Here is a 26,522-nt window from a genome sequence, read left to right as displayed (position 1 = left end):
TCCCCAGTACTTGGCGTGGTAGGAATCAACTAACTTCTCTATAATCATGTTTATTTATCCATTTAGTATTCCTTTATTTACATTGCTATTTTTATCCTATTTTGCGTTGACGTTTTTGAAATATTTACATGAAGTCCTAACAACCTTTCTCCCGGTTTTTTAAATCTTTTAATTACTTTTTTATATTTCTTATTTTACTAAAACCCACCCACGTTCATGCCAGAAAGCCAGTTTTTCTCTACATTTTTAGGAATCAACTTAATCACTCTCAGAAACCCCTTCATGTTCGCTACCCTATACAGGTGAGCGAGGGTTGAGCTCACTAGACCAACAATCTCTTCCAAACCTTGATCATACTGCCCCACGGCCATTACAAATATCTCCACGCCGGCAAACTTTAGCTGTTGGCCACGCATCAGCGTCATGTGTCTTTTAACATTCGATAGACCGTCTGTGACCAAAAAAATGCGTCGAACGCTTCCTACACGGATGTTTGACGTGTTACTCTTGATCAGTTTGTTTAAAGCCATCATAAGAGCTTCCTGTGTGTTGGTCTTTCCACGACGATATTCTATCTTCTTCAAATTTTTCTTCGCATTTTCTTTATCCACGAAAACAAATTCTAATTTCGCGTGATTGGAGAATGTGATCGCTGCGTACTTGGTGTCCGGCTTTCCTCGCTCGACCATTGCTTGTAGAGCTCTCAGCCCGAGTTTGAAGTTCACTCGCTTGACGGATTCAGAAGAGTCTATTATTAACACCGTATCTGTTTGTTTTCGTTGGAGAAAATCATCGCTTCGTGGTCTTCGCGCGTGTTTATTGATATCGATTTCACGACCTAGGAAATACTTTGCAAACTTGACAGCAGTTTCTCGTGGTGGCGGTATTTTGATTATGCCTGCCAGAAGTAAAAATTAAAAGAGCGTTTTTTTAGTTGCGCACTGGGTATATCAAATGCGCGCTCGTATAGGATGCATTATACTTTTTATCGCTCACCCTCCGGCCTCGGTACGTACCTAGCATAGGACCTCGATCGACGTCACAGCGCCCCTATTGGTGTACCAAGACAATACATTTTCTATCCTCCGGGAATTGAACTCTATTTTTATGCAACTGTACAGAAGTTTTTATTGTTTGATACACCAACATGGCTACCTTGACACGTGAGTGAAAACGCTCTATTTAACGATATCATGCTTTCGCCATTCAATAATTATGTAGTGTCCATTATTTGTGTGGCAACGGCCTGGGGACGCCACTGATGTCCGCAGAGCAGGCTGGACTTTACTGACTCTTACTCGCCAGGTCGCACACCTTGAATGGCGCTGTGTTTTCCATTTAAATTTTTTTTTCAAATACAAAAAATATTTGGTTTCTATCACACGTTTAACTATAATCTCTACGACGTAGATTGCTTTTTAAAAGCGATGTTAATGGATATGTAAACGCTGTCTACACCAAGGAATGAGACATCAAAGCGCAGTGTTGGAGTATTTGTACTTTAGCTAACAGTGGGGGTGTCGGTATAATGGTAAGCTAAGGAGCGGGAATTGGGTACCCTTTGTATTATTAGGTACGCGTACGAAGGGTGAGGGTGTAAAAGAGCTGTTATATGAAACGCGCACGAAATGAGATGAAGTGGGGAGCTTTTGTCTTTAGACGCGACCCATAGCAATAGCAATAAAGCCTTGCGCTATGCGAAGTATTTTAACTTCACACATTCGTTCCATTCGCTATTAGTGTTATCTCCTCACTAGCGTCGTGCATACTTGTTTGATTGTTGCATAATTGTTCTAGCTGAGCTGATAACGCTTAATGAGTTATTTCTGTTATATCTCTGTCGCGGTTACCGAAACGAAACAACCTGACAAACATCATGAGATCATCATACGCGATTGTAAGGACACTTTAGGAAAGATATCAACGCTCTTCCATCCTTACACCTGAAATATCGATTTTTTTCGCAGTCGTCAACATCCTCAAAATTTCTTTTACAGCTTAGAATTCCACTAAAATCATAAATATGTTGTACATTGAGGTGATTGACTATAGCCATAAACAAATTAACAATTATTTAAAGTATGGAGCTAAATCAAGGACTATAAGGACTCTCGTCGACTAACAAATATAGCCGGACACTCCATATATAAATATACAATAGCATTGCTAGTATTGCGTTTTACGACAATATCTCAAAGGACTTTTTTGGCGCTTTGTCTCAATTCCCATTAGATTGTACTGTCAACCTGAAATCCGTTTCTCATTTTTTTAAAATTTTATAAGTAAACCGTGATAATGATCATTGCTACTCTAGCATTCCACACAGCTCACTCCGTTTAATTCCATATGTCGCAAATACTTTTGTAAAAATATTCGAACAGAAGTTCACTAAGTCCGGAGTGCGTATCACTTAGAAAAAGTGGATTAAGTGGACGTACTTCTACATTGAACACCTTTGCCAATGTTTGACACGTTGGCCAAGATATATACCTAGAACATGCATGATATTTAGAACATACTAGCGCATAATGAGGATGTGCTATATGCTGAACAAAATATACTTGGCTGTACCCTAAGTCGCGAGATGAAACACGAAAAAACGGAAGTCAAAAATAAAAGCGCACACCAGTTTTCAGCGGGTTCGCTTGTTATGGAAAAGCGCAATCCAAAACATCACGGCCCGGTTGTACGAAGCCTGGATAGCGCTATCCAGCGGATAAATCATCCTTATCCAGTGGATAAGTCGGTGCTGTTATCCAATAAATTTATCCACTGGATAAGATTTATCTGCTGGATAGCGCTATCTAGGCTTCGTACAACCGGGCCCACATGAACACAATTAATTGTTCATATTCGGTTTAGAGTGAAAGCGTTTTACGCACAAAACAAGACCATCTTTTAATGGTCGTTGCCGCTCTACTGGAAGACACCGAATCTTACCAAGTTTGACAAAAATGGGAAAATAGCAACGGCGCAGCACGCGCGGAAAGGAAAAGAGGCCTAGACCACCCTACTCTGGAAATCATGCAATCAATTTTAACTCGCTTATGATTCTCTAGTTTACTTACTGCTATAGTAGTCGTCGAGGTTGGCAGCCAGGTAATCCTTGTTTTGCGACACACGACAATACGATCCTTGAATGAACCAAAACACCAACAACCTTGTTACCATCAAGAAGATCATCTTCTACGCGGAGATGAGTAGTGGAATTTGACTTTAAAAAACGTCTGAATATTCCGGTTCTTAACGCTGCTCCTTCGGTCGTGCTAACAATTAGAGCTACTTGTACTATAGGCAACCTATGAACGACTCGTCTGAATAAATATCTAGAACTAGACAATGATTTGCTAAGATTCTCAAGTTACTTTAAAGTATTTTTCAGTGTTGTTTTCCGCTGTTGGAGCGCTATTCAAAGCAGTAGGGAACATTGAACGACTTTCTAGAAAGACCAGAGGTCGACACCACAAGACTAGAACACTAGAGCTAATGGAGGGAGAGGGTTAAGGGCATATGGATCCCAGAGAGGCTATTCATTTCTTCCAGACTATCAAAACGTGTAGCACGTATATCTCGTGTAATTTTACAATATTACAATATTATTAGTTTACTTGGTGAAAGTTGATGGCCTTCACCGTTAAGCGAGAAATTTCCAGAATTTTTTTCGCGACGTTAAATGGCGATTTCTAAATTCCTTGAATATTGTTCGGTGTACTGGGTATTGAAGCTACCTTATGGTGAAAGAGTCTAGTGAGAAGAACCTTATACCCCATTCACACCTAAACGTGTTTAGTTAAACTATGTTTTCATTAGGAAAAAAATTGAGAAACTAGAAACCTACAAAAGAATGAAACTTTCTAAAATATTGTCAGAGCAAGACAAAGGATAGTTTACATGCATTATTTTACCAAATATTGTGCAGTGTTCGTAGATAGTTTTCCAAACCTGTTTAGTTAAACCACTTTGAAACATGTTTAAGCCTTGGTGTGAATGGGGTATTAGTTTTCAGTATCTGGTCGTGTTTATAAAGAAAACATTGAGCTAATCAAAAAACTATCAGATCATTGAAGTAATGGGGTGTAAAAAAAGAAAAAAAGAAAGTTACAGAAGAAAGGAATCAATGAGAAATATTACCCGAAAATAAATAATAAAGATTAAGTGGAAAAAAGAAAAAAAAAAGTAAACAAAAATATTATGGAACTACATATCATTTCTTCAAACCCGACATTGGTCGTCAAACTCCTGCAGTTCTTTTCGCTACTTCCTACTGTTCTATGTGCAAGAATTTTAAGATTTTAATTGAAAACAAAACGGGGCGAGTCGGGCGAAGCGCTATTATCTCATTAGTAAGCCAAACGTACAATTACCACCCCGTCCCCCTCCCCCTCAACTCCCATGCTGGCTCTCGTATATTGCTTCGGGTTTCCTGTGGAAAATGTTCTTTGAAAGACGATGGTTTCTTGAAGGTCTTGTAAATAAACTTGTATGTTCACGATAGCTACCCTTTATCCTATCGTGTTATTTATAAAGAAATATATGGAACAATGTTTGATGTCAAAAGATGACGTCACTCACTCTTACAAAAGATAGCAAAAATATAACGCTTTGCATCAGGATTTCAAGAAAAAACTTGAAACAACCAGTGATAATTAGATCCTTAGAAGATTATTCAAGTTAAGTTTCAGCTGAATTAAATGTCGGATAATTTTCGTACTGAGTTCCTCTTTCAATTCAAACCATCTAGGTTTCCTGGACCGTTTAATATTCGCAGAAAAACAAGAGTCTTTTTTCTTCTTTCTTTTGTATTATTTTATTGAAATACTGCCCGCAGCGCTAAACGCGCAGTCCCCAGTACATGGCGTGGTAGGAATCAACTAACTTCTCTATAATCATGTTTATTTATCCATTTAGTATTCCTTTATTTACATTGCTATTTCTATCCTATTTTGCGTTTTTGAAATATTTATATGAAGTCCTAACAACCATTCTCCCGGTTTTTTTTAATCATTTAATTATTTTTTTATATTTCTTATTTCACTAAAACCCATCCTCGTTCATGCCAGAAAGCCAGTATTTCTCTACATTTTTAGGAATCAACTTAATCACTCTCAGAAACCCCTTCATGTTCGCTACCCTATACAGGTGAGCGAGAGTTGAGCTTGCTAAACCAACAATCTCCTCAAAACCTTTATCATACTGCCCCACTGCCATTACAAATATCTCCACGCCGGCAATCTTTAGCTGTTGGCCACGAATCAGCGTCATGTTCCTTTTAACATTCGATAGACCGTCTGTGACCAAAAAAATGCGTCGAACGCTTCCTACACGGATGTTTGACGTGTTACTTTTGATCAGTTTGTTTAAAGCCATAATTAGGGCTTCCTGTGTGTTGGTCTTTCCACGACGATGTTCTATCTTCTTCAAATTTTTCTTCGCATTTTCTTTATCCACGAAAACAAATTCTAATTTCGCGTGATTGGAGAATGTGATCGCTGCGTACTTGGTGTCCGGCTTTCCTCGCTCGACCATTGCTTGTAGAGCTCTCAGCCCGCGTTTGAAGTTCACCCGCTTGACGGAATCAGAAGAGTCGATTATTAACGCCGTATCTATTCGTTTTCGTTGGAGAAAATCATCGCTTCGTGGTCTTCGCGCGTGTTTATTGATATCGATTTCACGACCTAGGAAATACTTTGCAAACTTGACAGCAGTTTCTCGTGGTGGCGGTATTTTGATTATGCCTGCCAGAAGTAAAAATTAAAAGAGCGTTTTTTTAGTTGCGCACTGGGTATATCAAATGCGCGCTCGTATAGGATGCATTATACTTTTTATCGCTCACCCTCCGGCCTTGGTACGTACCTAGCATAGGACCTCGATCTTGGTAATTTCAAGTATTGAGCGTTTCGACGTGACGTCACAGCGCCCCTATTGGTGTACCAAGACAATACATTTTCTATCCTCCGGGAATTGAACTCTATTTTTATGCAACTGTACAGAAGTTTTTATTGATACACCAACATGGCTGCCTTGTCACGTGAGTGAAAACGCTCTATTTAACGATAACGTGCTTTCACTATTCAATGATTATGTAGTGTCCATTATTTGTGTGGCAACGGCCTGGGGACGCCACTGATGTCCGCAGAGCAGGCTGGACTTTACTGACTCTTACTCGCCAGGTCGCACACCTTAAATGGCGCTGTGTTTTCCATTTAAATTTTTTTTTCAAATACCAAAAATATTATTTTTCTATCACAGCACGTTTAACTATAATCTCTACGACGTAGATTGCTTTTTAAAAGCGCTGTTAATGGATATGTGAACGCTGTCTACAGCAGGGAATAAGACATCAAAGCGCAGTGATGGAGTATTTGTAATTTAGCTAACAGTGGGGGTGTCGTTATTATGGTAAGGTAAGGAGCGGGAATAGGCCAGTTTCGAGTTCCAAATTACCGCTGTGTTTCTTGATTATAGACTCATTTGCACAGGGTTAGCTTCGAGTTTGTGCAGAATATTCACGTGTTCCAGTCAAGGTCCGTCGAGTTTCAAAATGTTTGTATTGTTGAGGTTGTGCATTCTTTACTTTTCTGTTGGTATTTGTGAATATTTAAACACTGATACGAGGCTAACCCTGTGCAAATGAGTCTGTAATCAAGGAACACAGCGGTAATTTGGAACTCGTGAAACTGGCCTATTGGTTACCCTTTGTATTATTAGGTACGCGAACGAAGGGTGAGGGGGTAAAGAGCTGTTATATGAAACGCGCACGAAATGAGATGAAGTGGGGAGCTTTTGTCTTTAGACGCGACCCATAGCAATAGCAATAGACCCTTGCGCTATGCGAAGTATTTTTAACTTCACACATTCGTTCCATTTACTATTAGTGTTATCTTTTCGCTAGCGTCGTGCATACTTGTTTGATTGTTGCATAATTGTTCTAGCTGAGCTGATAACGCTTATATCTCTGTCGCGGTCACCGAAACGAAACAACCTGACAAACATCATGAGATCATCATACGCGATTGTAAGGATACTTTAGGAAAAATATCAATGCTCTTCCATCCTTACACCTCAAATATCGATTTTTTCCGCAGTCGTCAACATCCTCAAAAAAAATTTACGGCTTTGAATTCCACTAAAATCATAAATATGTTGTACATTGAGGGGATTGACTATAGCCTATAAACAAAATTAACAATTATTTAAAGTATGGAGATAAATCAATGACTATAAGATAAGATTTCTAGTAGTTTTTCTCTGGTCGACTAACAAATTGAGCACGACACTCCAGAGAAAGCCTTAGCATTGCTAGTATTGCGTTTTACCAAAATATCTTGAAGAAATTTTTTGCGCTTTGTCTCATTTCCCATTAGATGTGCTGTCAACCTGAAATCAGTTTTTCATTTCTGTTTTTTTTAAGTAAACCGTGATAATGATCATTGCTGCTCTAGCATTCCGCACAGCTCACTCCGTTTAATTCCATATGTCGCAAATACTTTTGTAAAAATATTCGAACAGAAGTTCACTAAGTCCGGAGTGCGTATCACTTAGAAAAAGTGGATTAAGTGGACGTACTTTTGCATTGAACACCTTTGCCAATGTTTGACACGTGGGGCAAGATATATATATACCTAGAACATGCATGATATTTAGAACATACTAGCGCATAATGAGGATGTGCTATATGCTGAACAAAATATACTTGGCTGTACCCTAAGTCGCGAGATGAAACACGAAAAAACGGAAGTCAAAAATAAAAGCGCACACCAGTTTTCAGCGGGTTCGCTTGTTATGGAAAAGCGCAATCCAAAACATCACGGCCCGGTTGTACGAAGCCTGGATAGCGCTATCCAGCGGATAAATCATCCTTATCCAGTGGATAAGTCGGTGCTGTTATCCAATAAATTTATCCACTGGATAAGATTTATCTGCTGGATAGCGCTATCCAGGCTTCGTACAACCGGGCCCACATAAAACACAATTAATTGTTCATATTCGGTTTAGAGTGAAAGCGTTTAGCACACAAAACAAGACCATCTTTTAATGGTCGTTGCCGCTCTACTGGAAGACACCGAATCTTACCAAGTTAATGACAAAAATGGGAAAATAGCAACGGCGCAGCACGCGCGGAACGGAACAGAGGCCTAGACCACCCTACTCTATCAATTTTAACTCACTTATGATTCTATAGTTTACTTACTTCTGTAGTACTCGTCGAGGTTGGCAGCCAGGTAATCCTTGTTTTGTGACACACGACAATACGATCCATGAATGAACCAAAACACCAACAACCCTGTTACCAACAAGGGGTTCATCTTCTACGAGGAGATGAGTAGTGGAATTTGACTTTAAAAACGTCTGAATATTCCTGTTCTTAACGCTGCTCCTTCGGTCGTGCTAACAATTAGAGCTACTTGTATAGCCAACCGATGAACGACTCGTCTGAATATCTCGAACTAGACAATGGTTTGCTAAGATTCTCAAGTTACTTTAAACTATTTTTCAGTGTTCTTTTTCCGCTGTTGGAGCGCTATTCAAAGCAGTAGGGAACTTTGAACGACTCTCTAGAAAGACCAGAGGTCGACAGCACAAGACTAGTTAAATGGCGATTTTTAAATTCCTTGAATATTGTTCGGTGTACTGGGTATTGAAGCTCCCTTATGGTGAAAGAGTCTAGTGAGAAGAACCTTATACCCATTCACACCTAAACGTGTTTAGTTAAACTATGTTTTCATTAGGAAAAAAGTTAAGAAACTAGAAACCTACAAAAGAATGAAATTTTCTAAAATATTGTCAGAGCAAAACAAAGTTTACATGCATTATTTTACCAAATATTGTGCAGTGTTCGTAGATAGTTTTCCAAACCTGTTTAGTTAAACCATTTTAAAACATGTTTAAGCCTTGATGTGAATGGGGTATTAGTTTTCAGTATGTGGTCGTGTTTATAAAGATAACATTGAGCTAATCAAAAAGCTATCAGATCGTTGAAGTAATGGGGTGTAAAAAAAAGAAAGTTACAGAAGAAAGGAATCAATGAGAAATATTACCCGAAAATGAATTATAAAAATTAAGCGAAAAAAAGAAAGAAAAAGTAAACAAAAATATTATGGAACTATATCATTTCTTCAAACCCGACATTGGTCGTCAAACTCCTGCAGTTCTTTTCGCTACTTCCTACTGTTTTATGTGCAAGAATTTTAAGGTTTTAATTGAAAACAAAACGGGGCGAGTCGGTCAAGGCGAATTTTCTAGTACTCTAGTCTGGTTGGCGGTCTTCGCGTAACGACCGCTGACCGCCGAACAACGCATGCTATAGAAAATCTAGGTCTGTTCCCAGTAATTACGGGGTCAGATCTATCAATCGGAAGACGCAAATCACAGATGTTTTCAATCAAATATAGATAAACAGATATATAATGTGATAACGAAGCAAAGATAGCGCGGAAATAGCTTTGCGTCCGAAGTTCATAACTAAGTGTAGACTTCTGCTTTGCGTAAAACAAGAATTAAATGTGTGGTGCCCCCCCTCCCCTCCCCCCCTTAAAGGTATGGAGTAACACAACGTGCGCGAAGGTAAGTGTACTAAAAAATATCCACTCCTAGAATAAGTATATTTTACTTTATTAAAACTATATTTTGACTTTATGTAAATCAATCGATTTAACTAAATATAAGTCAATAAAATTTCGTTTAAATCATTTCCAATCCTATGCATTTTCAATGCAAACTTTCAATGTTTTTCTTTTTAAATTCCGTTTCCAATAAAGTTACAATTCGTTATAATTAGTCCTACTACAATAGTGTATCTTTGCACTCGTAGAATTCAAAATATTTTTGGCATAAATACTCCATAGAGCACTTTTCTTCTTGTTTGGAAACTCACAGTGCGACACTGGTCACACGGTACGACAAGCCGTTACATTGAAAGGGCTTCCCATAAGAATGGTTATCGTATGAGTTCAAACCATTCTTATGAGAAGCCCTTTCAATGTTACTGCACGGCATACCGTGTACTTGCTGATGGTAAGTACCGTAACACTGTCCGCGCAGACCACTAACAGTGTTGCACTGGTCAACATGGACGCTGACCTAATCTAGGATCCCTATAAGTAGTAGATGGAGCCATACAAGGAAGGTTCGGTCAGCGGTAACGCCAATAGCAGGAAGACTACAAGGCCAACGACAAATGAACCTGCGATGACTAAAATAAACGAGGTAAATGATTAGAGAGAAAAAAGCATTTTATAAACAGGAAAAATGCAAACAACTGCCTTCCGCAGGAGAGTTTTTTTTATCAGAAAAGCTCTCGTAAGTGACCACCTCTCTTACGCGACCGTTCATAACTAACAATAGTTTTGAGGAATGACCTCTAATAACTGACCACCTTCTTGATATAAAATGACCTTCCATCACAAACGACAACCTTATTTGATCGACCAGCGATAAGCAATTTTGTATGAAAGTAGCACGGGTGTTGTACTCTGCTAATGCGTCGACTGTGACCGATTCCTGCCGGGCTCGGTGTCGCATGTGAGAAGAGTTGTTCATTGGTTCTCTCCTTTGCTTCGAGGGTTTTTCTCCAGATTCATTGGTTTTCTTCCCTCCACAAAAATCAACTTCCAAATAGAGGCTTTGCACCATCACGTAACGGCAGCCATGTTAGATGGCAGGAACAATACAATTGGTTAACATGAGAAAGAATTCAATTCCCGAGAGCAAAGGGATTTCATTGTTCTGTCATCTAGCCACAGGCAGCCCAAGCTGTATTATTGACGCCGGCATGTGATGGTGCAAAGCCTCTATGGTTAATTTGATAAGGAATTGAGGGCTATATTAGAAACAAGTCTCTGTGCATTATCTGAGGTACTCTTTGTAAAACAATGCGTGGTGGTCTTACTTTTTGGATATTTCGAATTCGGTACTTCCTCAACCTGTGGGAATCCCATGAAATTACAGAAACTGTGGCATACCACAGGGCCTATCAGATGGCCTGAAATAAAAAGCAAGCTAATTAATTGTCAAGTTTCGAGTTTTCTGTTGCTTAGAGGTAGTCTTGACTTTGTGCAGAATATTCGTCTATTCCAGTTAATTAATTACTTATTCACGTGTTCCAGTGAAGGTCCGTAGAATTTCAAAGTGTTTGTACTGTTGAAGTTGTGCATTCTTTACTTTACCGTTGGTAATTGTGAATATTTAGACACTGACACGAGGCTAACCCTAGTAAATGTTTTTGTAATCGAGGAACAGAGCGGTATTGTAAGGAAAAAATGGTCTAGACTATTATCATAGAGATGGGAGTATTTATAATATATTTTACTTGTAGTTATTTTTAACTCACCTGTTCTGACAAAAAGGAAGGCAGAATAAGCACCAAACACTGTCGTGTAGCCAAACTGAAACACTAAAAACATGATGGGAATGAATTAAATGGCATTCTTGTCCTCCGGCTGGATCCGCCCTTGCCACCCCACCCCCAAAAATTACCCCATGAGCATGCCATGTGCTATAGGCTTTCACAGCCTTGCAAGATCTATCCTTTAGTTTTTCTCTGTTGAATTACTACTAAATCTTGACCCAAACTTACATGCTGATAACCATACTTCTTTAGGATCTTCATTATTGACACACAGTCTCTCTATGACATGGTGAACATGTGCTAAAACAAAAAATATAATAACAAATTAAATAACATTGTCTTAAATCCTCCATGATCATTATAGACTCTCTAGCAGATCCTGGGGCATCATAGCCTACTACACAAACGTTCTTAGTGGGATACGTTGCATGACAGACACTAAGAATGTCTGTGTACATGTAGGAGGCTAGGGGAATCACTGGTGGCCAAGCATTTACATACCTAACCCTGGAATGCCTCAAAGATATAGGATATGGTATCTTTGAGAACATTGAACTTACTAATGTTCAGAGAAGCACTTGCAAACTTCACACTACTGAGATATACTTTCTAGAATCAACTCCAACTTTACCATCACTATCATCGCTACTGTCACTATCATCACAGTCGTCACTATTTCACAATCATCACAATCATCACAATCATCACTATCATCACAGTCGTCACTATTTCACAATCATCACTATCATCACTGTCACAATCATCACTATCATCACAGTCATCACTATGTCACAATCATCGTAAGACAAGTCATCTTTATAGAGATTGAACTTACTAATGTTCAGAGAACCACTTGCAAACTTCACACTACTGAGATATACTTTCTAGAATCAACCCCAACTTTACCATCACTATCATCATTACTGTCACTATCATCACAGTCGTCACTATTTCACAATCATCACAATCATCACTATCATCACTACCATCACAGTCGTCACTATTTCACAATCATCACTATCATGACTGTCACAATCATCACAATCATCACTATCATCACTATCATCACAGTCATCACTATGTCACAATCATCATAAGACAAGTCATCTTTATAGAGATTGAGTATTATCTCTCATTCCCTTACCGACACCAAAGAAAAGTGGACATATGATGATAGACGTTGTAACCCCAAAACAAGGCACCAATAATGGCAGCATACAGGCTCTGTACACAAACTCTTCTGTTAAAGGGGCCTATGAATAGCAATGGAGGATACTCGTTAGTTACTTCACTTTGAAGAAATTCCTTAAAAGTGGGCTTTCTGTGGATTTACCACAGGAAGCCCAAGCAGCCCTTTATTAGTGAAAGAGAGATTGAACTCAAATTACAAAACATCAGGGCCTGGATGTAAGAAGCCTGGATAGCACTATCCGGCATATATCTCCTTATCCAGTGGATAAGTCAATGCTGTTATCCAATAAATTTATCCACTGGATAAGATTTGTCTGTTGGATAGCACTATCCAGGTTTTGTACGACCGGGCCCTGTAATGTAAAAACTTCAGTGCTCTTACCACTATGTAATTACGAATTTGTACAGAGTCTAGTAACATTGAATTATATTTGAAATAACCTAAAAAGAAAAGAATAGACACGTTACTCAGACTGTCAACAGTGCAGAAAGAATATAAGATTTAAAAAAATACAAAATGATTTGAAAAAAAGACTGTAATCTACCTGATAATTTAAGCTTAACATCTCCATTTAGCAACAGCAACAGCAAGGGTCCTAGAAACAGAATCTGAAAGAATGGAAGGCAATAGGACAAATGAATAAAAATATACCAGTAATAACTAACAAATGAAGATATCAAAAATAGATTAGCTGTCATTAGCCTAAAGCAGCCTAGCTCTCGTGGGAAGAAGATGGGCTTTGGGGATCAGTGTGAGGCAAGATAGGTAGAGTAGCATGGGTGGTGTTAGCAGCTAATGCATCATCTTTCACTGCTGTGAGTCCAACGGGTCAGGTCGCTGGTTTAAGCCCTGCGGTCGCCACATGTGAATTGAGTTTGTTTGATGTGTTGTTCTCTCCTATGCTACGAGGGTTTTCTCCGGGTTCTGCGGTTTCCTCCCTCAGTAAAAATCAACATGTTAGTTGAGCATTGTGTGTATAGTATATTGAATGAAGTGGTAGTGCATGTGAGCAAAGTATCCCCAATTGGTGCGAAAGCACTAGAACGACTAGACACTTAAATCAAGTGATCTATTTATTTTATTTATTACTTAAGAAAAGGGGGAGGGAGATCAATTGAACCTCCCTTATCGAATAGAGGCTGCTGCTCATGCTAATTACTAATGGATAAGATGTAAATAATTCCTTTCATCTTAGGCACAAGGTTTTCTTCTTTCAAATCACCTTTCCCCCCCTTTTCTGGAAGTACAACCATAGGCCACCCACTTGGAATTTAACCATAGCCATGTCTGACAACACCTAAGCTATGCCATCAAAACAAGTTAATTATCAAGTAGACTAAACAATCTTTGATATAATACCATTCAAGAACCTACTATTGTCAAAAATAGAGGAAGTGCTGCTGCTGTGAGGGTGTTGCTTACATGAATTCCTAACCATCTCCATAGCGAATAAACCTATAAAAAAACAAAGAGCAAAATATATCTATTATAAATGATATGGATGATGGTAATATTGAATATGATGGTGATGATGATAGTGATAGTGATTATGCTGTTGGTGATGTTGACCATGATGGTGGTGATGAAGATGAAGATGATGATGATGAATATGATGATGATGATGGTTATAAACACAAATACTGACCGCATGTTCTTGATTTGTTTGCAATCTGTTGTCTGACCAAAGCCATACATAAACTGGAGCCGACAGAGAAACAACCGCAACACTTTTGAATCTCTGATAAATAGTTTTCGGATGATCCCTGTAGCACGAAAGGTTTTTGTAAGCTAATTTTATAGTACCTTGGTGTCATCATGCGCTACAAATTATGCTAAAGAAAAGTCAAAGAAAAGATAATATTGACTCGAAAACTACTTACCTAGGAAGAGGAGACTTATTTATGTACAAACTAGCTACATACCCGACAGCAATCACAAAACAGGCTACGAAACTACGAAAATAAGTTATGTTATTAAAACTAACAAAAGGAGCAACTGCGTCCGCCATCTTGAATTCGCGCGCTAGAAGCACCATGGGTAGGCACAGGAAGCCCAACGATATCTCCTTCATACTAGCTCCTCAATCTCTGATATTTCCAAAAAGTTAAGAAAGATAAAAAATAACCTTATTGTTTTCATTTCTCATTTCCCTATTTAAGATATGAACGCATAAAAATCATTAAATTTTATAAATTTTGAAGTTATACAATTTGCGTTTTTGAAAGAACAATACTTAGGAAGCTTATTCCAAATGTTTCTTATAAGATATGAGTTACGAATTCTTTTTTGAATGGAAAATAAATTTAATGCGATAAGATATTCTTTTTGAAATTATTATTTTCTTGTGGAGATATTTCTCGTGGTTTTTAATGGCGCGTCGGGCTTCCTGTGGTGAATGCGCTGACTGGATTCAGTGGGCTCAGGATATCATCAGATCTTTCTCAATCACCAGCTTTTGTGAAATATTCCCAAAGACAATGAAGAATTATTTGAATTATTTCCAGCCATTAGCCACGTATGACCACTCTCTTGTCATAAAGTAACGCTGCTACTGTCACTACTGTACAAATAATGTAAAAAATCCTGGAAATTATATCTGGGGGAGTATTTTTTTTGCGTGGAACAAAACATGGTCGGAAGAGAAGTCAAAACAGGAACAAATACTTCCATTTTTCCGTCTAAATAATCTTGGAAAGTTCAAATTATTCCTTAAAATAACATTTGTCTTGGATATTAGCCTAGAACACGTGGAGTAGTTGAGCTAAGTTCTAAATGCTTGCGTGATAAAAAGAGTAATTGCAGACTTGCATAATGCTGTACGTCTAAGAAAGACTTTTGGCTATTGGAGTTGTTTTTACTCTGGAAATAAGCTGAATCGTTGATCCCTTCTGGTAGTTCGTGCAAGCAATGGAGCCGTTTGACTTGGATATACTAAGTACTACAGGGTTCAGTGATTTAATGTGGAGTCTCAAACGATACGAGCCTGACTGCTACAAATATTCTACTGAGAGAAATCCTGAAGAAATAAAACAGCATGTATTAGACTCTCGAAGGGTTAAACACATCATAGAAGAGGTACAGACTGCATTTTTATTGTTGCAAGCGCTTTATGTGCAAATTTATAAATCCTTTACATGTAAAAACGATTTAAAAATTGAATCATTACCGGTTATATTGCATTCATGTTGTGCAATATATATTTGTGCATAGGGCGTGGCTGGGGTGCATTCATGCACAGTATTGCAGTTTATGCCAAGTCCATATTCATATCTCCTGGTCATTCTTAAAAAATATCATCAAATTGATGTGTGCAATGCCTTATTTAGAACTTGTGGTGGTAATACACTTCTAAAGTACTAATAGGCCTTTTGCAACAACAGGTCACGTGACCCTACCCCAGTAAAAAGGGACGTTGTGTCAAAATGAACACCAGAAATGGAAAGAGCACCTCGAAATTAGTAAGAAGCCAAAGTTTCAGCTTATGACATGTAACACAGGAGAAATGGCATTAAATACAAAATTGAATATTTTATAAGGATTTGTATTGGGAAATGTCCTGGAGGGCAAGCTATGCCCGCCAGCACATTTCCCTATACAAATCCTTATAAAATATTCAATTTTATATTTAAGGCCTTTTCTACCGTAGTCAACATTATAAGCTAAAACATTGCCTATTTACTAATAGTGAGGTGCTCTTTCAATTTCTGGTGTTCATTTTGACACAACGTCTCTTTTTACGGGGGGTAGGGTCACGTGACCTGTTGTTGCAAAAGGCCTATTACTGTATTTATGGTAGACAAATCCTAACTGCCTCCCTCCCCTCCTCCCCCATCCCATCCCCCCAAAAAAATTCCTCTCTTTCTCCCTGCCCCTGAAAAAATCCCCCACCCCCCCCCCCCACCCCAATCCAGATATTTTTAGTTAGTGGTCCTTTTTGAAAATCATCAAAAGTAAAAGAATTTTCCTCTATAAAGATTATTATTATTATTATTATTATTATTATTATTATTATTATTATTAATAGGATTGTTTTCTCACCTTGAATATTACAACCCTGTTAACTTTTAGCTGTTAATTTTTTTGCTAGACTGCCAAAGAGCAGGGAAAATCAATCAGTGAAATTAGAGATGAAGCAAAGGCCATCCTGGATGAAATGGGACACAATTACAATATGAAAACACTGCGCTTCATGGCTCTAATGATGAAGAAAATCTTGTCATCACTTCTTAGGAAAGTTATGGTAAACAAGAAAGGATTGGAAAGGGTAAGAAAAATACTGTTGTAAAAAAAAGCCAATTTCAATCATTGCTTTAATATAATTTTTACCACAAAAATGAATTTTTTTACTTTTTGATTCATTGAGGGCTGTGGCAAAAAAGAGGCCATTCCAACAAATAACGTCAACAAATTACGAATAGTCCCCGCATGGAGCAAGCATGCTCTGAAACCATTTTTCTTTCAAACTTTTTGTGTTTTTTTTTTGTTTGTTGTAAAAAACAAATTTCCGAGGGTTAAGCGCCATAAATGTATATGTCCTCTCATTTAACATATTATGACGTCAACAGGTACTGTTGGTACTGTTGGTCAAAATGTTATGAACATTAATTTGAATTGAATTGTTGCTTTGTTTATTCATAGTTAAGAGAAGCATCGCCACACATTCCTATTGTCTTGGTACCCAGTCACAGAAGTTATTTGGATTTTCTTCTTGTTTCTTTCATTTGTTTTCATGCCAATCTTCCACTTCCATTCATTGCTGCAGCTCAAGGTAAATGAAAGCAAGTATCAAGTTGATGTTATTGTTAGGATACAAAGTGATGTGTGTCATTTCCTCAGTTTTTTTTAATACTTTTAATTCATTTCTAACTGACCCTTTTTCCCTCCCTTCCCTTCTTTTCTTCCATCTCTCCTTTCTTCCCTTGTTTTTATGTTTCTCGCTTCAATTTTATTTCTTTTATTCCTTCTTTCCCTTTCTCCAGGACTCCTCTCTCTTTTTTCTTTCGTGTTCCTTTATTCCTTTCTTCCTTTCATTTTTTCCTCTTCTCCATTATTTCCTGTAATTGTTGTTACCCTATAATAATATATCCCATCACCTCATGTCAAACATTTATTTACTTAATTCTATTTGTTATGATCCTTTAGACTTCATGAATGCAAGAGTTGTAAGAAGACTCTTCCGTCACAGTGGTGCATTCTTCATGAGAAGGTCATTTGTGTCAGACAAATTATACTGGGTAATCTTTACAGAATATATCCAGAACCAGCTTCAGAAAGGAAACAAACCACTTGAATTCTTTATTGAAGGGACAAGAAGCAGAACTGGGAAGTTTTTGCACCCTAAACTAGGTAAAGAAATTGTATAAAATGGAGCAAACATTCCAAGTGAAAAAGAAATTTGAAGGATTGCTCAGTTTGGAATACTAAAAGACCCTTTTCATATTATGCACTAATGATATCTTACTTTATTTGAATTTTCTTTTTTATTTAAGGAATATAAAATGCATGTCTCTGTAGTTCAGTCTAAATCGCAAGTCAAATTAATTTTAGCTTAATCATACCTCATTTCTGGCTAAACATTCTGGTCAAAGTGATCGCTAAGGCAAAGATTTGACCAGATAAGTTCCAGTTCTAGCTGGACATTGTTAAGTCCTATACAGAGACATATAGTAATTAAGCAGCTGTTTTATGATAATGATTTAAAAAAAAAAAAATTTTGTACAGTTTTGCATGAGCATCCTTTTCTGATATAAACTCAGTAGAAAGCCAATCAGCATGCACCTTATGTGTTTCTCAAATATTAGTTTTATAATTCAAGGTTTACTATCCATGGTTGTTGATCTCTATGCTAACGCCGGTGTACCCAACATCCTGTTGTGCCCAATAAGCATCAGCTATGACAGAGTACTTGAAGAACCTCTCTTTGCCTATGAACTGCTGGGAATCCCCAAGCCAAGGGAATCGCTGCGAGTAAGTTTAGAATGTGTCTCACCAAACCATAATCAATGAATTACAAAGGAAATATTTTAGTCTAGAAGTTGAAACTTTACATCGCAATCACAAAAGTATGACTAATTTATTATCTGTATACTTCTATGCTCAGGCTTTTGGGTACCAAACCAGCTTTTACATGCCTTATTTGGTAAAACCGGCCAGCCTCGCATGGAAATATGTTGGTTTAACACATGAAAGCCTGTGCATATAGCAGTATGCATATACATTAAAAGTGGTCATACTTTTGCATGTTGCGCTTTTATTGTAATTGGGGCCAATACACCAAACTTGTGAATTTGGCTACATTTCTGAGATGAATAATTTTTAAAAGTAATATTTATATTGTATTTTAACAGGGGTTGATAAAAAGTAGATCTGTCCTTGCCGATGATTATGGAAGTATTTATGTGAACTTTGGACAACTTATTTCACTGAGTGACTGCATTGAAGGAAAACTTGACAGGATGGCAACTTCCCTGGTGCCAAGGTACTAATTTGTCTACCTCTATTTAAGCCCTGGGCATTGTACCCTTAGATTTTACAACTGTTATGGGCAAGTGTACTACTGCTATACCAACCTTGAATCATTGTCTTGAATTCTCTGTCTTTAGGCATCTTTTATTGTACCTGACTGATGAAGAGAAAGAGGTTGTACGTCAGACTGGATATGAAATTATTGCCAGACTCCAAGAGTCAATGGTTGTAACATCACCAGTTCTTGTAGCAGCTATAATGTTACAGAACCAAGAGGGATTATTCTTTGGTAAGTCCAATCACAATGACATACAAGTTTATGTCATATAGGGAAATTTCAGTGCTTGAAAAGATGAGGCTTTTGGCTTTGCTAGGCCTTTTTAGCTTGTGAATATTTCAGACTCGAATGACGCCACTCTTGGGAGTTAATTCTTTCACATGTATGTATTTTACATGTTCGTCATAAAAGAACAATAATTCTCAAGGGAATGTCATGTGATCTGAAATGGGCAATTCGCATATGAAGCTAAAAAGGTCCATTAATGGAAGCACTACTTTTTTCCAAGTTACCAACTGATCAAGCACTCTCTTCAAGAGATATTGTTTTCCTTGCAGATGATATTATGGCAAAATTTCACTGGCTGCAAGAGTTGTTCAAGAAATTGAACATTCCTTTGGCTCCACCAGGTAAGATGATGATGGTGGTGATGATGATGATGATGGTGATGATGATGGTGGTGGTGATGATGATGATGATGATGGTGATGATGATGGGTATGATGGTTAGGATGGTGATGATGATGATGATATAGTAATAATGATATGGTATAATAATAATAATGATAATAATAATGTCTTTATAAATTAGTAAAATACATACGTTTTGAACAGCTTACAAGAATGTTAAAGTTATTATGTTCTCACAGTTACAGTTTCATGTTTCACAAGTACACTGTAGTCTACTGCAAATTGATTTACGCCACAGCATTATTCAATCAGGGTCTCCCACCAGATATCTTTCTTTTGAATATAATTATGACTGAGTTTTGTTATTTCTTCAACTTACAATTACTGGTTGATTCAGTCAAAACAAATTTCCCTGCTTTCTGGGTATCGAAGTTCTAAGTATTAGATGTATGGCCATGCTATAGTAGAACACATCACAAAATAGTCTTGGAGTAGAGTTAATAGAATGACGTCAATAACCATTTATCTTTACGCAGACAAAACAAGCCTTAAGGAAATTGTAAAAGATGGAATAGACCTACAAAAATCAAGCCTTGAGTTTGACTCTGATACTTTTGTGAGGATAAAGGACCCAGAAGCAGGCAATCAGGTACACCACAGTTCAGCAGCAGCACATGCCTCAAGACTACAGCATCACGTTATCAGCTCTGTGAAAGATGTTCTTGGTGAGGCTGCCATCCACTTGCAGCTTGCTTACAAACGCAACACATTGTTGCCGTATTTCTTTGGAATTGGAATGGTTTCCATGGCAACTCGGAAACAAAAGAGTGCTGCAAAGGAATTAGGTAACATTGCACGTTGAGCACTAATCTTGTTCTATTGATCCAATAAACAGGCATTACTTTATTAAATCATCTGCACTTGCCAAAGTCCTTACTCACAAAAGGTTCTTTCAATTCAATAAGCAGGTATTAATTCACTAAATCATCAACACTCGCTGAAGTCCTCACTCGCAAAAGGTTCTATTAATCCAATAAGCAGACATTACTTCACTAACTAAATCATCAACACCTGCTACATGTAATTTTAGCCACAGACGTTAAACCAGGTTGCATAGCAGCGAGAGTGCTTGTCTCTTACCAAAGTTCAACCCACGATCAATTTCCGTGGAATTCGCCCAAAAAATCACTTTAAATTTATTAATTCATCTTTAGGAATTTTGTCCGATGATTTTAAATTCTTGTCTCAACTGCTTGTGCAAGAAGTTTCTGGTCTTGCTGAAACTTTACCACAGGTATGAATCACATAAATATCTTAAAAAATCATTTTCTTAAAATTATGAATTTATATTATTATTTATTATTTTTATTATTAATATTATTATTATTACTTTATAATTAAAATGGTTTTAATATTTTCTCACAGGTGTTTCAGAAAACAATGAAAATATTGCAAGAAAATCAGATTTTAAACTTTGATGCCACACATTCTCAATTCTCTGTGCGAGAAGCTGGGTGTATAGAGTTTGCATCAGGCCTCTGGGCTCCAATACTTACAGCATACTGGGTAAGATATTTGCTTGTTTTATAGTATAGGAGATTCCTAAAGTGAGTAGCTACCAAAAGAAACAAATCTTAGGAGGAATTGAATCTCTGGTTGAAAAGGGTGAACCCGGAGGGGGTACTCTTGCCCGTTTAGGGTAGGGATTTGCCGCTGAGCCCACTGAACCCTGACCCTGTTCCAGAGTAAAATCGATGAAATTTATACCCTGTTCCAGAGCAAGATCGCTGAAAACCATACTCTGTTCCAGTAGTGCAAAAATAGATACCCTGTTCGAGAGAGGAGAGAGCAGGATTTCATATACCCTGTCCCAGAGCAAGCTCAATTTTATATACCCTGTTCCAGAGTAGAATCGCTGAAAACCATACCCTGTTTGGCGGCATGTACCCTTATAGCAAATATAAGAGAGTTTCCCCCAATACCCCCACACCCCCCGGGAGGGTGAGGGATTTATATATATATACTTTCTTAAGAAAGCTCCTATTCTACCTCTGGGGAGGACATTTGTAAAGTCTGTAAATATTTTGTGAGATGAACGTTTTGGTGAACCTGAATTGTGTTTTTACTGGTTGCAGATGGTTTGTGAATATTTGCTAAAAATGGGAGGAAATGAGAAAGATGAGACACATTTCAATGATGTCCCAAAAGGTGCTCAGCATCTTGCTGCAGAATATGTCCTTTCAGGTACAGTGAATCATTAGTTTATTAGTGCTTTACTTATCCATTCCATCCATTCATCCATCCATCCATCCATCCATCCATCCATCCATCCATCCATCCATCCATCTATTCCATCCGTCCATCCCATTCATCTATTCCATCCATCCATTCATCTATCCATCTATCTATCCATCCCATCCATCTATTCCATCCTTCCATCCATCCATCCATCCATCCCATCCATCCATCCCATCCCATCCATCCGTCCGTCCGTCAGACCATCCCATCCATCCATCCATCCATCCATCCATCCATCCATCTATCCTATTTATTTCTTCCATTTATTATCAATACCATCCATCCCTCTCATTCCACTATTCATCTACTTTCAAAATCCATCCATCCTAACCTATCCTAACCTATCCTTCCCTCCATCTATCCTCTCCATATATTCTATCAATCCATTGATAGTTTTTTATTAATATATAATGTACAAAATCTTCTTCAGGCACTGTGAAATACTTTGAAGTTCTTTCCCTGGAACTTATTAAAAATGCCATCAAGGCCTTCACTTATCTTCAAGTTATTGCAAAAGTAAAAAGGTAATACAATACGTTGAAAATTCAAATTTGATCAATATTATGCCAGTATTATATTTCTGTGGCAAATTGTGAATTAATCTATGACTTTTTCTGTAGACCGGAAGGCACTATGATATCTGTCTCTGATAGGAGTGAACTTCGAAAGCTGCACAAGACGATAGGTATTTTTCAGTGAATTTTTCAGTAATTTTATGGTGCCATCAAAATTAATCCAATGGTATGTTTTACATTTTTGACTAACAGCAGTGAAAAATGAAATTTTGACATGCAGCGTGTTTTAGTTTTCTTGTGATTTACTTGTTTTCTTCTCCATTACAGGTGAATTTCTTGATATTCCTCTAGATTCAACATATATTTCTCCACCTCTATCAAAAATGTGAAGTACTTGGTGTCAGCCCCACATTAGAGGGTAATGATGATGATCAAAAATGTAGAATGGAACTTTATTGCATGTGGCAGCTCATGGATCTTACTCTTGCACACATGCAATATAAATTTCTGAAGAGACGCATTCTACTGAAATATCAATTGGTGGAAGTTTGGCGAACTCTAATTCAGCTAACACAGGCAGTCCACACAGTGAAAACCCAATGTTTGCAGGAAAAGGAATGCTACCAATGACGTAGCCTTGCAGTTAAATTTAAATGCAAAAATGTTCAAGATGCAAAGGATTTATAATTCATAAATTAAAATATTGATGCTTAATGAAAATAAATTTAAATAGAAAATTTTTAGATATTTTTGAATTTTTTGTAAAGTTCTTCTAGAAATGACACTTGTAAACCAACTCCAATTGGATAATTAATGAATATGAATATATATATATCTGTTATAAAACCTTAATAAAAAGGTTCAAATAACTAAAATTTTTTATGGATATAATTCAAAATATCAAAATTAATGCCTACATTGTATGATTAGAATGGAATTTTTCATTAATAAGATTTTCTGCTTGAAAAAATATCATTACTGCAAACTAATATAAAGCTAGACAATCTTGGATTTAATGTAAAAAATATGTCACTCATTAAAATGATCCTGTTCTTGTTCCTATTATATAATCTAAGCCCTCAGGGTCTGGTTATGTTTGTCAATGCTCACCATGCATGACCTAACAAGACTTTTGTAACATAATACCATGTTTAGAAGGTTCTAAAGCCATTTTTAGTCCTAAAGTCATTTAGTCTTCCATACAATAAAAAAAAAACTTCAAAAATTTTCTACATCATTTTATCACCAATATATCTATATAGTTTTAAAGCCAAACAATTCATAATTACTCTGACATGGATTAATTATTTACCCTATTATATGCCATGCCATTTGATACACAAACAATGCTAGTCTGTCAACATGAGGAGAGCTCTCTGTGAGAGGGGCCTTAGAATATTGGCACAGATGTTAATTTTTGCCCTATCTTTGTAAAAACCAACTACAGACCAACAAGTGCCACACTAATGTAAGTTCTTGTCCATTAATTAAAAAAGAAAAAGTTCCCAATAATAATTAGCTAGATTAACTAGCTTAAGCTTCTTAGTATAATAGATGGATTACATGCAGATAGGGAACAACAGCTCAAAAGTTAAAAAATCTGGACAAAAATTGCTTTATCCATTTTTATTTTTTTATTCTCACAATATTGGGGGGGAGGGGGGGGGTTGTTTTGAACCTCGATTCCAATTTAATAAATTTCTAATTTTGTTATTAATTGAGCTAATAGTTCTTGTAAAAGCTCGGTGACTTCATTGATTTAAACTCAAATGAATATGTATAATTAGACAATTAACTAAAATATTTATTATTGTTTTTGGAAATACCTAGAGCTCCAAGAAACTTTGCGGCATTAATTTAAAGCTTATTACGTTTATGTCTTGATATATGTATGATTAAACTCATCGTTAATGATGAGCTTGGCGTTAGGTGCATATTCGGTGGGATGGGCGGAGCCAGGCACAAATTAGCGGTAACCATGGTCACCCTGTCACCACCCACCGAACACCTGTTACATTGACCGCGATCAGTCAATGGAATACTTACCTCTACTTACCTGTACCAGTGGTAGGGATGGCGGGCGGGAAATTAAACTCGTGTTGTAGCGTAATAGCGTAATAGCGTAATAGCGTCGTATAGCAAGTGCTAGCGATAGATAGCGATGGCGAATAAAGGTTCGCGTGGTTGGCATTAAGCTAGCGTGATCACGTGTGTAGCGTCTTATCGAATTTCGTAATGATAGCTATGATCCATATCTCATACAGGCCACAGAGATCGACTAGAATAAATTGCGACATGCTATAAACAACTTGCTAGCTGAGTCGATCAACGATCGCGTGAGGTAATAAATGCGTTGACAGCGGAGATAGCGGTATGCGTCCGGACAACGCTACTGCGAGATGTCATTGACCTCGAGTCTAACTTAGCCTAAATTACATTTAACCACATTATATATTGATCTTTAAGCACATCCATCGTCGAGAAACCCTAGAGCATTAATTCTGCGCCTTACACTTTAGTACGTGCTTTCTATCGCTTTAAAAAACATCGAACAGAAACCTACAAAATTTATGGATTTCTGACCTAAGGAAGCAATTGCTAGGCAACGCGTTTTAAACCAGTACTACCGCTGATAAGAGGAATCTAGATCATAGCTTATGTTTATGAAGATTCCAAAAAAGATTCCGAAACCAAAATTTTAACGCATTTTCTTTGAATGACATAGAGTTTAAAGAAAAACAAAAAATTATCATTTACTCATAATCTTTAATCCTACATGATGATCTGCAAACAAGGCAATTCTTGAGTAAAGACGTGATGAATAATGTCCATAGTCGCTACATGCCATTTAACCTTGTCTATCCTTCGTCTTCGTCTACATTTTCATCTAATTCAACCATCTGGCTTATTTCGTTGACTTTACTTCTCATCCCAATCAACTGCTTGGTCAAAACCTTATCTTGTTCTCGCATTGCGTTCAGCTCTTTTCTAATCCACCTCAAACCATTTTCGATATCCCAAGTGAGTTCTTCGACCGATATTTTCTTTCGTTTTAAATCCGGAAAATCTTCTTTTTTCGTCTCTCCATTTTCTTGTGGTTTCTGATTTTCATTGCGTTCTTCGGGGTGCAGATCAGATGAAGAATTCGGCATCTCCGCTAGTTTTTTTTCCTTTAAGCTTAAATTTTCGATATTTTCTTGGACGTTGTTTTCATTGTTTTGGTTCAGATCGACCGACATCGTTGAGGTCACGCGTCCTTACTTTCCTAGCACGATGTAAAGTTATACCTTGAAGGAAAGGGCACTGAAACTGATATCTTGTGGCTTATTCTAAACAATAAAAATAAAAAAACCTAGGGTCACTTATAAGCATCCGAAAATCATGTACCGAAGCGAAATTACTTTAGAGGCACAAGGCTAGCCCACTACCTTTTGTCTTGTGAACCAATCAGGGAGACCTTCCTAGCAGAAATCTTAATAACAATCAAGCTAATGCAAATCGAGCATGACACCAAAAGAAAGCGAAATGCTTGTCTGTTTAACTTAGGATTGATTTTTTTTCGTTATTGTTTTCTTGTTTACTGAAAGATTGCATAACTTTTTCTGACATTTTATGTTTAGAGTTTGAGGATTTGTACAGTTTGGGCTTCCTGTGGTCAGAGTCTCGTTCCCAAAGAGCAGGGAATATTTTGTTTTTGAGATTTGTAAAAGCCCTCGACTCGAATCAATAAGAGCTCCTCCTTACTTATTCTCTGTATAAGAAACCATCCCAGTTATTTAATTATTCCCAAGAGCCTTTTTCCGGACAATTAAAATATTTGTAAATTTTTCTGTTGTATAAGCCCAGCCGACGATGGATGGGTGGTATTTTGTGGGAGGTAACCTCATTAATAATAATAATGAAATGGCTTTAGGAGCGCCACAGTAGTCTCCCTCACAGCCGCTTTCAGGGGAGAAAGCGTTGCGTGATGACACTGAAAGCGGCTGTGAGGGAGACTAGTGCCACACTGAGTCCCAGT

General features: G+C 37.4%; 4 protein-coding genes and 1 long non-coding RNA gene across 6 annotated transcripts; 1 reads left to right on the top strand and 4 right to left on the bottom strand.

Moving 5' to 3' along the window:
- Positions 1-34: 34 nt before the first annotated feature.
- Positions 35-3,319, bottom strand: LOC116298547 (collagen alpha-1(XIV) chain-like). Its single transcript, XM_031707090.2, has 2 exons — positions 3,069-3,319; positions 35-898 (listed from the first exon to the last, which is right to left on the bottom strand). The coding sequence occupies exons 1-2, from the start codon at positions 3,181-3,183 to the stop codon at positions 198-200; spliced, it is 816 nt and encodes a 271-aa protein (XP_031562950.2). The 5' UTR covers positions 3,184-3,319; the 3' UTR covers positions 35-197.
- Positions 3,320-4,776: 1,457 nt separating this feature from the next.
- LOC116298641 (collagen alpha-1(XII) chain-like) lies at positions 4,777-8,664 on the bottom strand. Of its 2 annotated transcripts, none has more exons than XM_031707202.2 (2): positions 5,854-6,144; positions 4,777-5,735 (listed from the first exon to the last, which is right to left on the bottom strand). In XM_031707202.2, the coding sequence occupies exons 1-2, from the start codon at positions 5,858-5,860 to the stop codon at positions 5,035-5,037; spliced, it is 708 nt and encodes a 235-aa protein (XP_031563062.2). In that variant the 5' UTR covers positions 5,861-6,144; the 3' UTR covers positions 4,777-5,034. The 2 variants fall into 2 exon arrangements, with proteins under 2 accessions (XP_031563062.2, XP_088896889.1); XM_089040763.1 differs by lacking the exon at positions 5,854-6,144 and adding an exon at positions 8,192-8,664 and having other exon boundaries at positions 4,781-5,735.
- Positions 8,665-9,596: 932 nt separating this feature from the next.
- Positions 9,597-14,578, bottom strand: LOC148904975 (CAAX prenyl protease 2-like). Its single transcript, XM_089040761.1, has 10 exons — positions 14,420-14,578; positions 14,185-14,302; positions 13,914-13,994; positions 13,084-13,147; positions 12,921-12,979; positions 12,492-12,600; positions 11,576-11,647; positions 11,330-11,392; positions 10,889-10,981; positions 9,597-10,192 (listed from the first exon to the last, which is right to left on the bottom strand). Exons 1-10 carry the CDS (start codon positions 14,572-14,574, stop codon positions 10,095-10,097), a joined length of 912 nt encoding a protein of 303 aa, XP_088896887.1. The 5' UTR covers positions 14,575-14,578; the 3' UTR covers positions 9,597-10,094.
- Positions 14,579-14,964: 386 nt separating this feature from the next.
- LOC148904974 (dihydroxyacetone phosphate acyltransferase-like) lies at positions 14,965-23,241 on the top strand. The gene is made up of 15 exons (XM_089040751.1): positions 14,965-15,614; positions 16,627-16,803; positions 17,178-17,307; positions 17,682-17,885; positions 18,355-18,506; positions 18,887-19,017; positions 19,142-19,293; positions 19,620-19,691; positions 20,228-20,536; positions 20,906-20,985; positions 21,117-21,257; positions 21,827-21,935; positions 22,420-22,513; positions 22,610-22,674; positions 22,832-23,241. Exons 1-15 carry the CDS (start codon positions 15,447-15,449, stop codon positions 22,891-22,893), a joined length of 2,046 nt encoding a protein of 681 aa, XP_088896877.1. The 5' UTR covers positions 14,965-15,446; the 3' UTR covers positions 22,894-23,241.
- LOC116295266 (uncharacterized) lies at positions 17,634-19,243 on the bottom strand. Its single transcript, XR_004197012.1, has 2 exons — positions 19,109-19,243; positions 17,634-18,500 (listed from the first exon to the last, which is right to left on the bottom strand). It is a non-coding gene; the product is annotated as an uncharacterized LOC116295266 (long non-coding RNA).
- Positions 23,242-26,522: the final 3,281 nt, after the last annotated feature.

Source organism: Actinia tenebrosa, unplaced genomic scaffold, assembly GCF_029948245.1.
Source record: "Actinia tenebrosa isolate PJP-AT-01 unplaced genomic scaffold, QUT_ActTen_1.0 PGA_scaffold8__29_contigs__length_14323225, whole genome shotgun sequence".
Taxonomy (NCBI): Eukaryota; Metazoa; Cnidaria; class Anthozoa; order Actiniaria; family Actiniidae; genus Actinia; species Actinia tenebrosa.
This window is presented reverse-complemented; position numbering and strand designations above follow the sequence as displayed.